This window comes from Protopterus annectens, chromosome 12.part0 (genome assembly GCF_019279795.1).
Source record: "Protopterus annectens isolate FY-2018-M chromosome 12.part0, PAN1.0, whole genome shotgun sequence".
Lineage (NCBI taxonomy): Eukaryota > Metazoa > Chordata > Ceratodontiformes > Protopteridae > Protopterus > Protopterus annectens.
Window position 1 is genome coordinate 1534210341 of NC_056746.1, and position 13329 is coordinate 1534223669.

General features: G+C 38.6%; 1 protein-coding gene across 3 annotated transcripts in view; it reads left to right on the plus strand.

Annotated features, from left to right (window-relative positions):
* Positions 1-13329, plus strand: part of FBF1 (Fas binding factor 1) — a 1798645-nt gene that overhangs the window by 382306 nt on the left and 1403010 nt on the right. For all 3 annotated transcript variants that reach the window (XM_044090504.1, XM_044090506.1, XM_044090505.1), the window contains exon 11: positions 11845-11995. In XM_044090504.1, coding sequence (XP_043946439.1) covers positions 11845-11995 — 151 coding nt within the window. The remainder of the gene's footprint in view (positions 1-11844; positions 11996-13329) is intronic.

A 13329-nucleotide genomic window follows, 5' to 3' on the forward strand; every position in this document is an offset into this window, starting at 1 on the left:
AAGGCATTAGAAACAGTTTGACTGCTTGTACCTTAGTATCCATACCCATAATTGAGAGCTTCCAACTTCTCAAATTTTGTATTATATTTTGGTTAGTTCCTTCCCACATATTCTTAACTACCATAATAGTATCCTTTTAATCAACACACTTAACAATGTCATCTTATCAAGTCCCCATATTGCTGAACCAATTCATGTTTCAGGGCAGAGTTTACCTCTGTAGCTTTTGTTTTATCTTCATTTACGTTTTATCCTGAAAAAAAAAAAAAACTTGAAACCTATCTCACCTGCAATTAAGGCTAATTTTTATTGAGTAGCATACCATTTTTACCCTTGCATTTGTGCGAGACGTTATTTTCTTTGACAATGGCTATAAGTGTATTTATTATTTATCTATTTAATTTATTTGACATTTGTTAATCAGTTTGGTCAGACTGGGCATGTGACCATTTTCAGCAGTGACCCAAAAAGAAAAGCTCCAGAAAGTATATAACATAAGTAAATCACAATACATATAAACAGTAAATGTTAAGTAGTCCTGTCTCACCTTCATTCTTTACATATGGTTCTGACTCAGCCTATTTACAAGCTGGTTGACTTGTGGCTAGGTAGGTATCCCATAGTGTACCAGTACAATCCTCAGATTTTGTTTGCCTTGTCGATGAGTTTGGTTGTGCTTCTCTTTTGCTCTGGCTAAGTGTTTGCATATTTTCAACTTTTTCAAAGTTTTCTTCACTGTTTAGCTTAGATTAGTTATTTGGTTCTATGTAGTTAAATCGTTACTGTTGGTAGTATTCAGTTAGCGTGGTTATAAAGTTATCTTATATTTGCGCCATTTGGTGCAATTTTTGGCCTTTGGCCGTTATTTTCTTCTTGGTATCCTGTGTACCAGGCTTACTGTTTGAATTAAAGTAGGTGCTTTTGCGCACTAGTATTTTGTGTGTTTATATAGAATTTGGTGGTTTCCGCTTGCTATTTAGAGTTATTAGATTGCTGTTAATATCGTTTTGCTAATATTGTTGACAGAACTTCATTCTGTTCGTTTTTGCAGTTGACTTGTGCTATTATTGTTCTTCACTGTTCTGTTGAGTGTGCTATTCTTCCCTTGTAACTGTTGGGTCTGTTTAAGTTAGAAGATCCTATCCCCTCTTGCCTGGGCTTAGGCCTATTTATGTTAAAGGACCTAGTCCTCTTGGTATCTTCCTTTCAGCAGGGCTAGGGCTAGGGCCGTTTAAGTTAGAGGGCCTAGTCCTCCTCCTTCTTCTCTGTGTGCATCTGTTGTATTGATTTAAGAATGTCTAAAGAGAGTAAGGAGCATAAGCCATCTGGCTTCAAGAAATGTGTTAAGTGCTCCCAAAAGATGTCCTTAACAGATGGTCACTGTAATTGTGTTTACTGTTTAGGGGCCATCGATTTGCAGGTGACCTGTTTATTCTGTCATGCCTTTAGTCCTAGGGTGTTACAGGAAAGGAAGAACAAGTTAATTCTAAAAGGTCTTCTTAAACCTTCCTTCGAGGAAGACTTGTCTAGATCCTCATCATCCTCCAAATCTGCTAAAGGGAAGTCTAAATCTGCCAAGAGACCCTCCCCAGCACCGGCTTGTGTCTCGGAGCCACCTCTTAAAGTTGTGAAAACTGTTTCATTGGCTCCACAGACATCTGCGCTGACTGAGAGTGACATTGTTGTTGCAGGGTCGGGTCCGAGTCTTCCTCTTGACATGTTGGCTAAGTTGAGTTCAGACCCTGCGTCTATCTTGGAGCCGATGGCTCTGATAGCATCCTTGTTCTCCTCGGAGCTGGAGAGGTCCTCTGAGCCAGAGAGGTCAGCTTTCGACATGATGAGGAGTGTGCTGTCCCAACCTTCAGTTCCTACCGGGGGTACCGGCACTCTTCCCCCCCATAGCACCTACTTCTGTTTCAGCTCCTACTCCCTCCAGCGGCAGCAGAAACCCCCAGCCTCCTGTATGCTTTTCCTCCCTTTCCTCTCATTCCCAAGGTGATTCAGAAAGCAAAATGTCTGGGAAGCAAATTGATCCTCATTGCTCCTTACTGGCCTTGTCAGGTTTGGTTCCCCTTCCTTGGGCCTCTTCTCCTGGGCGATCCTTGGAATCTGGACCCAATTCCAGACCTGTTGACTCACATGTCAGGTACACTTCACACCTCATTACACACCCTCAATTTGACAGCATGGCTGCCATAGTTCCATCCCTAGTCAGGCTTCACGACTTCTCGCCTTCCGTGACTCATATCCTTATGTCTTCTCATAAAGCTTCAGCTAAGAAACTTTATTCCAGTAAATGGAGAAGATTTTCTCTTTGAGTGGAGAAAATGGATACTGACCCCTTCACTGCCTCCATTCCTGTGGTTTTTGAATTTCTCTCTGAACTATTTCACCAAGGATCTGCGGCTGCCACTATCAGAGTCCAATTGGCAGTGATTTCAAATTTCCATTTGGGGTTTCAAGATTCCAACTTGATGTCTCATAAATTGTGCAAAACCTTCCTCAAAGGTGCCACTTTGCTCAGACCTCTGGTTCAGGAGCCTGTGGCCTCATGGGATTTAAACTTTGTGTTATCAAATTTAACATCTCCGCCCTTTGACCCTTCTCATTCATGCTCTTTGAAGTTCTTGTCTTGGAAGATGTTGTTTTTGTTGGCTATCACATCTTCCATATGGGTGTCAGAGTTGCATGCCTTATCTGTTAAATCGCCTTATCTGATTTTTCATAAAGACAGGGTGTCCCTTTGTACTAACCCTTCCTTTGTTCCCAAGGTATTTTCCCATGCCACCTTGAATCAGTTCATAGAACTTCTGGTTTTCTTTCCGAATCACTGTAATGCAGCTGAGTACAGGTTTCACCAACTAGATGTCCATAGACAATTACGGTTTTATTTGCAATGGACTAAAGACATTAGAAAATTGGATCAGTTGTTCATTTTCTTCTCTAAATCCAGGTTGGGCTTACCAGTTTTCAAAGTGACTCTCTCTAACTGGATCTCTAGCTGTATAGCATATGTTTACAGTTCTGAGGGCAAACCTTTACCCTTTAAAATCAAGGCTCATTCTACCAGATCTCAAGCTTCCTCTGCAGCCTTTCAAACCAGGTTTCCACTTGACAGTATTTGTGCAGCTGCTACGTGGGCTACCCCTCACACTTTTATTACTCATTATAAATTGGATTTAATCTCCAGGGGTAGAGCTTCCTTTGGTTCCACAGTACTCAGGAGTATTTTTCCTTGAGCAACCCAAGGATAAGGTGCCAGGGACGCTGTCCCATATGTAAAGAATGAAGGTGAGATAGGACTACTCAACATAAAGAAGTTATATACTTACCAGAACATTCCATGTTAGTAGTCCATCTCACCCTTCATTCTTTCGAACCTGCCCTCCTGCCCCCATCCTGGAAGTACCTGGAAACAGAAAAATGCTAATTTCATTATTTATGGAGACCTTTTAGTATTGGCTTTTTCTGTGGGCTGTTTATTTTTTCTAGTCAGCAGCAAATAAGATCCGAGGATTGTAGTGGTGCACCATGGGATGCCTACTTATCCACGAGCCAACCAGAAGTCTTCCAGTTTGTAAATAGCCCGAGTCGGCTCTGATCCCATATGTAAAGAATGAAGGGTGAGATGGAATGTTATGGTAAGTACATAACTTCTTTTTTCACACAGTTACAGTACATTCATGGTGAAATTGACAGAAAATAACACACAGTGTAAATACTAGGCACATATAGATTTCATCCTATAGTAACTTTAGTTATATTTTCTTATTGACGTAAGGAGTCATCATTGAGATGTAAACAGAGATAAGACACAACATAAGAGTAGGCTCAGGAGTATTTGTGCTAGGCATAGTCATAGTACAGTTTCTTACAGATGGTTCATGAGTTATTTGCATCACACTTCAGGACTGAAAAACATTGCCATATAATGTATCCTGTTGATGCAGTCAGAGGTTATAACAAAGGGGAAAGAGGACTCCCCTGCCTGGCCCCTCTGTTCAAATACAGCTAGTCTGAAAGGAACCCTCCCATCTTGATTTGTGCTTATGGTCTTTCATTGATTTCCTAATTTACACCAATCAGGAAACACAAATGCTGTAATTACTCATCTCACAAAACCCCAACTAAATTTATTGAATGCCTTCTGTGCATCAAGACCCACCAACCATAGCAGTGTCTTCTTACATTCTTCTGACTCTTGATTCCCTCTGGATCATCATTGTTCTATTAAAGTTGTCAAATGGCTGCCTCCCTCCACAAAACCACATTTGTCCATATCTGTTAGTTTTGGCACCACTTAGCCATGCCTTTAACAGATATAAACATATATATATATATATATATATATATATATATATATATATATGTATATAAATTTGAGTTTAAATGGTAATTTTCCTCTTTCAGTAGTGCAGCCATCACAACTTTCTTCCAAGATGCTGGTACAGTCCCCCCTTGTAATATATTATTAAACATAACCTTTCAGATCTTTATCACTTCCTTCCTTTCTGACTTCCTAGGGTCGACAAGGATTCCATCTCTTCCTGAAGACTTTCCTGTTGATTGGTTATGCATCACCATTTTTGTCTCATCCCCTCCCATCTTGGCCATTAATTTTTGAGCCTTATGGTCCTCTGACTTTGGCATAGTTAAATCCTCCTTAATAAATATTTTCATTTGTGTCTTTTATTGGTTTTAAAAATTTTCTGTTCTATACAGATTTTCATATAATTTCCAAAGTATTTCTAATACCTCTGTAGGGTCTGTAGTTATTTTTCTAGTCATAGGCTCGTTAAGTCTGGCAACATCAATTTCTGTTTTCAATTGCCTAAGTTATTGTGCTAATAGTTTTTGTGGCTTGGGGTTGTTCTCAAAAATTACTTTCTTAATAGCAACCTTTCTAAACTCATGCATATCATCCAAATACACCATTATTTTCCCATTAGCACTCAATATTTGCTCCTCTTCTTGTTTTGTAAGACTCCCCTTCATCTGCAGTTGTTTAACCTGTGATAATCTCTCTTAATAATTTGTATTACTTCTTTTCCATTATCTCTTTCACTTTCATTTCTATGATAGTTTTAAATTCTGTTTTCAATTTACTCCACTCCTTAGCTGTCCCTTCTGAAGAAACTCATATATTCCCCAGCAGCTCTTGAATTATTTTATTTAATTTATTTTATTTAAGTTTGATGACCGGGTAAGTCCACTGGGCTATAAAGAACCCGTTTCCATTCGAGGCCCTGGAGAAAAGCTCCAAGACATTACATTTTACATGTTACAATAGAAAAACAATAGTTCATACAGAAAGGTTAAACATTAAGTTATAAGACCTTAGTAGATTAACATTTAAACGTATAGTTACTAGCCCTCAGTAGGTAAGGTGAACCTTGTGCATGGAGGAAGTATCAGTATATTTATTTAGAAAATATAGTACATCAGATAGAATAGAGAAGATCTGTCACTGGTAGGGGACAGATTGTCTTTGACTGAGATATAATCAATATTAGATTGTGAATGGAGAAGATTACAGAGCAAGGTAGAAAAGAGAGGGAGTTTGAAAGGGGTTATGTTGGAGTGTGACATGGGCTTTCCCATTTGGAAGAAAGATGAGAGAATAGCTGAGATTTTAAATTGGTATGGTTTGGTAGGTTACATAGGTGGGAGGAGAGAGAGTTTCACTGTTTAGCTAAAGAGTAGGACAGTAGTAGTTGGCCAGGAGGGTGTGATGGTTTGTGGACCTGAAGGAGATTTTGTTTTTTGGATTTGAGTGAGCGGTTGGGAATATAGGGTTTTAAGGATGTAGCAAGAGAAGGGCAGTTGGCAGGTTTAAAGATAAGCTTGTGGGCAATGTTGGGCTGTAGGTAACTGAAATAGTTGGGTAGTTCCAGCCATTTGAGGGTGTGGAGGGGAGTGGCAGTGGTGCCCATTCCTTAAATTCCTCTCCTTCTAAGCTGGAACACACTGATGTATCATTTTTACGTATTTACCATGCATCTTTGTCTTAGTCTTTATTGGTACACAATCTGGAATATTTGTTGGGTGTATTTCAAAGCTTTCATTTAACTACCCATATTAACTACTCATGAACTTATAGAATATAATGTTTGTCCAGTCTTATCCTGTTTTTGTACTTTAGGGAATGTTGTTGTCTTTCTGCTTTTCCCAGTTAGGGGTCGCCACAGCAGAACTCCTGTCCGCTAATGATTGGCAATAGATATGTAAATTCTGTCTGGGTTCCTGTTAGTAATTATACAATATTTCATGCCAAATATTTTTATAATTTTTTTCAGAAATCTACACTACTTTGTTATATTTTCCCCTTGTAGGTCCCTTTCATATATCTGCAGTATTGCATATAAAGTTCCAGTTCCCACCCATGAATAAAAGTCTTTTGGATTTTCCTGGTTAAGGGTCACCACAGTGGAACTCCGGTCCACTGACAATTGGCAGTGGATTTTTATGGTGCCGAGTTGCCAGCCCGACGCCCAACCTTCAAAGAAGGCACACCCATTCACAACGCACCTACCTGCATGTCTTTAAACGTCACTCAACTGCGGGGAGGACATGCAGACTCCAGACAGAAGGCGCTCCAGCAGAGAATCGAACGGGAGAACCTCTTGCTGTGAGGAGACAACGCTAACCGCTGCACCAACACGTCCAACATGACTGTATAGTTCCCACCCATGAATAATATGCCTTATTGGAAGCTAATTACTTCTCCATAATTCCCTTAAGTTCAGTAACACTAGTTGTTGGTGGAATATAAATGCACTCCAGTATAATCCTCCTTTCCTGCCAATAACTTCTTATTGTCACAGATCTACCATTGTCTTTCTCCTCCTCTGTTATTGTTGGAGTCCCTATTGCAGTCATTATTATTGCCCCTCTTTCCTTTATCCCAGATACTTTGCTGAGTAATCACTCTGAAATCCTTTCTTGCCAAATACACAAGCTCATTTCTAAGTGTGTTTCCTGTAACATTTCTGTTTGTACCCAACACTTCATAATATAATTAAATACTCTTTGCCTTTTGTCCATATCTACAATGCCATTCACAGTTCATGAGATGATTGAGAAGGCAGGCATTCTGATAAGCTGTTGTTACTTTCACATATTCTGCATGATATTTTTTGAATATGTGTTTCCAACTTGCAACTTACAAGCGCACATTAATGTTTGGCAGGCTGATCTTATATGCAGCTATAGTTTCTCATCTCTGTTGGGATCTATGTCACATTTTTCACAGACTTTTCATTTCAATAAAAACACTCAAGAAACAAAAAAAATCTCAACCCCTTTTAACTCACAGAAAACATACAACTATATAGACTTTCCAAAAAGGGAAAGTAATCCTCAATATATGGACAGATTTCGAAATATACAGTTACACCACATGGTCTAACAATTCTAAAGTTAAGTTTAATCATGCTGAAAATGTATATGTAAGGGTCTGTGTTACATTCAGCACCTACACCATACCTTCTTTTTCTGTCTTAACTACCACCCCAGATGTGAAAAACAACTTTGATGTTGTCGGTTAACTGGTTTTAGCCTTAAGAAAGTGTGTCCTGGCTACCATTCTATAAACAGATTTAGAATTGTTATGATTTATACTGAAACATATGACGTTGCTGGGAATGCATCTGTTTGAATTCCTGTTCAGTTTATTAGACTTCATTTATTTTTACTCAACTGCTTGTCACTTCTCCTTTAAGTACAGTTTTAGTGTTTCCCTATGTGGATGCCTGAAAGGTCATGGCTCAGTCATTTCCCGATTAATTGCCTGTGCCTGCATACACTTCATCTTTACCTGCAAAGTTAATGGTTCTGCAGTTGCGTGACAGATCATCTCAAATGTTAGACAACTATCACTTTACATGATTTTATTTTATACTTCCAGCCTGTATGCATAACACCAGGTGGGCCACCATAATTTAAGACACATACATGTACAGACACACACACACACACACACACACACACACACACACACACACACACACACACACACACACACACACACACACACACACACTCTTCAGTTTCTTCCCCTTAGCACACACACTCAGTTCACTTCAGTTTCTTCCCTTTAGCAGACCAAGATCACAAAATTCTACTGTTTTTATCTAGCCTTTATCTTGTTACAGTATAAACCCCAGCTACATTACAGCTGAAAAAAAATATTCTCACTTAATATTACTGTCATTAACAGCAGTCACTGATGATACTCCTGCCACCTAATTTTTAAAGTACCTCTGCATACTTTACAGTCAGTGTAACATGCACTTGACTTCAAGAAATGTGTAATAAATAAGTAATAAAATAAATAAAACTTTCCTGTCTAAGAGAGTCCAAAACAGCTAGCATAGTGGATGAATGTAACTGTCAGTCTTCCCAATATATTACTGGTTCATCTAAAGTACGCAGCTGAGTATTTGACATTAAACTACCGAACTTTATCTGTGGTGTGTAGTCCAAAAGTAAGATAGTATAATGAAGCCGACTTTCAGGGGTGGAGAACGTTGTCTTGTCTTTTTCTTCATGGATGAAGAGAATCTGTCAGTACCCCTTGGTTAAATCTAGAGTGGTCAGAAACTTTGCTTTGAATAGCCTTTCTTTGAGTGTATCCAATAGACATTGGATAAGTGTCAAATTTGGATATCTTATTCAGTTTTTAGAAATCATTGTAAAGTTTTATGGAGTCACACTGCTTACACACCAACACACTCTGGCTTTAGACAGTTATTCTGTTTGTAAGGCAGGTGTACAGTTTCCTGATTCCATACTGTTAATGCCTGTGTCAGTGCCCAGTCTAACTACAGAAGTTTCAGCTTCCCCTCCAGTTTTTACACAGTTTTGTAATAGATCTGCTGTGGTCTTCTCATTCCAGTGTGTCTTATTTTGTTGTTCACTTTATTCCTGTTTTGCCACCTCATAAGGTCCTTTCCATATTGCTAAACTTACTATCATCGGAGTGTGGTAATTCTAACATGTCATCTCTTGTTTTAAGCTTCCTGAGTCTCTCATTCCTATTGTACTTCCAGTGTTGCATCTCCTATTATCTTTGCATATGTTCTATAACTGTTGTCCTGAAAGTTTATAACCTGTATTGCAAGTTTGTAAGGTGTTCCATCACAGTTTTAAATGGGGCTGTCTCCTTTTCCTAGGTTTCCTTTGTTATTATGTCTAGCAATCCTTGTTGATATCTGCCATATAGTAATTCAAATAGAGTTCAGTCCTGTTGAAGTTTGGGTTACTTCTTGTACAGTAAAATGGAGTTAAGGAAGTACCTGATCCCATTTCTTTTCATTCTGTTTGATGGCCTTCTGTAGTATAGGCTTCATTTTAGTAAAGCATTCCAACCAATGGTTTAGTGTGGTACACTAAAGTTCTTAAACTGCTTTTATTTTAATGCACTGGGAAGGTAATGTGTTACCCTGGGCATAAAAGCTGGTCAGTGATTATTTCTTTGGATATCCTTCCCTTGAAGAAAAGTAACACTGGTTGCTTGGCTATAGACGTATATTTTGCATTTTTGTGGTTACTGCTTCAGGAAACACAGTGGCACTGTTAATAATCAGTATCATTTATTGACAGTCAATACTAGACTTTACCAATGGACCTGTATACTTCAGTAATAGGCATAGTTATTAGTGTTCTTCTGAACCCAAGATGTGCTGGCATCTTTTGACCTTCTAGGGAGGCTGCACAAACATTCTGAATGTATTTAATTTTACCAGGCTAATAAAACCTAGCTAAAATTTTAAATTTGGTTTTGTTCAGCCCTAGGTAACTTACTAAAATGTTAACTACAGTGTTCCTAGTGGATTTGGAACTCACAGTTGTATAGTATTTCTTCTTTGTCTTTGATTACCCTGTATAGCTAATCATTCTTCAGCTAAAATATGGGTATGGGATGGTGCCAATTTCTTTTATCTGTTTCTCCTTCTCTTCTGACTATATTGTCTCTTGCTGCTTAATGAATCATCTTCCTACTGCACTTTTTTTTAATATTATTGCTTATCTGCAAATCTCCTCAGGAATATTTTTATTAGTACACTTACGTGACATAGGCAGTATAGCCTCTTCACCTATGAATCCAGGTACAGGTGTTTCTTTTTCTGTATTCTTTCCTCTACAAATGCCTTCTCATGGATAGTGCATCCTACGCATGCTGTGTTTTATAATCAACTTTGAAATTGTCCCTACTTTGACAGAAATGAAAAAAACATAACATTTAACATAACATAGCATTTAAGTAATATATGGCTATGTCAGTGCAATCATCCCCAGACTGCCCTTACTCCTCTCACTCTTCCTTTATACACACATCTCCTCATTCCCCTTCTTCTCCACTACTCTTTTACTATAGTACCCTTATTAGTTCTATCCTCTGCAGCTTTTTAGCTGATTCTGATGATGAATGTAATTTCTACTGATGTATGTAAATGTTTAACTATGTATTCCACTTTGATGTACTTATTTTTCATTTGTATTCTCATGTCTATTATCGTAAACACTTGTTTTTAACCTTAGTAACTATTGTTAATGTAGCTATATATTATGCATGTGTACTTCATTAGTCACATAGATATGTATGTGGAGGTTTTCTCCTCAGGTCTCCACTGAAAAAGGGCTCTTGCCCAGTTGGAATAACCTGGTCAACAAATGTCAAATAAGTAAATTAATTTTCATTAACCTTTAATGAAATCACATTTGATAAGAAAACATCAGTTGTATGTCGAATAAGCTTGAGAACTCAGGCTTCAGTGTCTCAGTTAAGCTGAAGGTTGACTGTACACTTACCCAAAAGAAGTTGCATATTTTTGCATTTGTGCTGCAAGTACAGGCTTTCGTTGTAGTTTTTCATATCGCATAAATAATTGAAAAGCTGACAATCTCTTATATTTCTGTTCTGAATAAAGTGTCATCTTCCATCATGTTTTGATGTAGCTGATATCATGCTGCATTGCTGTGAATGTTGCTGCACAGCTAGAATTCCATACGATTTGGTGTTTCCTTCAAAGGCTGTGTATAGCAGTAATTTCTTAGGTAAAACCTACTTCACTCATCATCTTCTTCTTCTTACGGCTTTTTCCAGTTAGGGGTCACCACAGTGGATCACCTGTCTGCTCATGATTGGCAGTGGAGTTTTATGGTGTCGAGTTGCCAGCCCGGCGCCCAACCTTCCACAGAAGGCACACACACACTCATACCTAGGGCCAATTTAGAGTGTCCAATCCACCTACAGCATGTCTTTGGGATGTGGGAGGAAACCGAAGCACCCAGAAGAAACCCACGCAACCTCAGGGAGGACATGCAAACTCCGCACAGAAGGCACCCCAGCCGAGGATCGAACCTGAGAACCTCTTGCTGTGAGGTGGCAACGCTAACCGCTTCGCCACCGTGGCCGCCCTACTTCACTCATCATATTACCATAAAAAGTCTGTTCCCACAGAGATTATATATTTTTTCACTGTGGGATGCAACCAAATTAAAGAAGTCAGTAACTCTAAAATGCTGAGCCATTACTTGGTAAATTTGACTTAATAATTTTAAAATAAAATAGTACAGAGAAACTGACATGAACTAACAAGTATGAAGAATAAGCAGAAGTTAAATATCTATATATCCTGTGCTGCATTTCTTATTTCCTTTGCATATTTTTCCTTTATGGTGCAGATGCTTTTAACTACCCACTTTGGAGTTTAAGTACATTCTCTAGAGAAATTTGCCAGACGAATAACTTTCAAAGCAAACCTGTCTTTACAGTCACCATTTTGTAAGAGATGGGTTGGATTATAGGAATATGATTTTACTGGCTTTGTCATCTTCTAGGGTTACCTTCACCTTTCCCAGCTCAACCGGTGCCTACATCACAAAAGAAAGATGACTTGAACTTTGATGATGATGAGGATGATCTAATGGGTGCACTGGGGTTTGCAGAAAGTCCCAAGATTCACAGAAAGGAGGAAAAGAATTCAGAAAAGTAAGTGGCTTTTTAAGTACTAGTACTTGCTATTGTGATGTACAGTGTTCTGAATACTTTATTATTTAACTTAGAGGGGCTTAATTGCATTTTACATGTGGCATTCTGCTGATTTATAGGCTGAGGACAGTTAAAGTATTTTCCTCTCTGACTTAAAATTTAGAGACTACAGAAAGACTACAAAGTAGTATCATAATCATGGAGATGTTGCTGTTTCAGGAATGGTAGAAAAGGTGAAAACCCACAGAAGCTTGTGAGAAGAGGCTGCTGGTGAGAAGAGTAAAAAGTGCAATCTCTTCAACTGTCCCACAGAAGAAGATGATTCAGTTTTGATGGCTCCTGAATCAGGGCTATCAAAACTCAGTCATGGAACGTTTGAAATAAGACACTGCAGTGCTGGTTAGTTTTAATTAGAAATGAAAGAGAAACCGACATTGAGTCTCTGTCCAAGAGCTTACCTAAAGTCATACTTTAGGTCTAGATGGTGGACGAAAATTAGCCTTAGTGTGTAAATTGGTGTAAACTCCTAAAAGGTCTCAAATTCCCATTTTAGATGGAGAAGGCTTTTAAGCTACCACCATAATAGGGCACTTCATTGTTTCTTACAATAGTTCCCCTGACCTCTGGTTACATATGATTGTCCAGGGAAAGTTTTTTGATTTCATCCTGAGCCCATATTGATTCCAGAATCAGACTATCATTTTGTGGGGAAATTGCAGAAACTGTCATCAGTCTGTGGCAAAAATATTTTTTAGCTGAATGTTCACAAATACCTGAGAGGTGGTTCACAAAGGGGAAAACAGATCTGCCATAATAATATCTCCAGAGAAAGAAGAATTGTACAAGTCTCAGATTAACTATCCCCCAGATGCTTAGTTTGATCAGGAAGATTATGTTTGTAAATCTTCTAGTTGTGGAGGCATTAGGTTCACAGAAACAGAAAATTGTATGGGGACAATATTTTCAGTGGTGCTCTAGAAATCTTTCATCTCCAAAGAAAAGACATTTAAAGGTAATGCAAATTAAGACAAAATGATTTGATACATTCAGGGATGTGATAGAGGTTATCCTGATACACAGGTTCCTGTACCAAGGAGACCTAACAGGACAGCAGAACCTCTAGATGACATTGACAAATCCGATTCACAGACCATTAAGAAAGTGGACCCACCCACTGTATCCCTTGATTTACAGACCATAAAGAAAGTGGACCCACCAACAGGCTCCCTTTCCTCTTCCCTTCACTACTAAAAGACCATTCTCTTGTCTTTACTACCATATGACAGACAGTTTAGGCTGTTGGATGTGCCAGTAAGGTTTATGTCTCCAGCAGT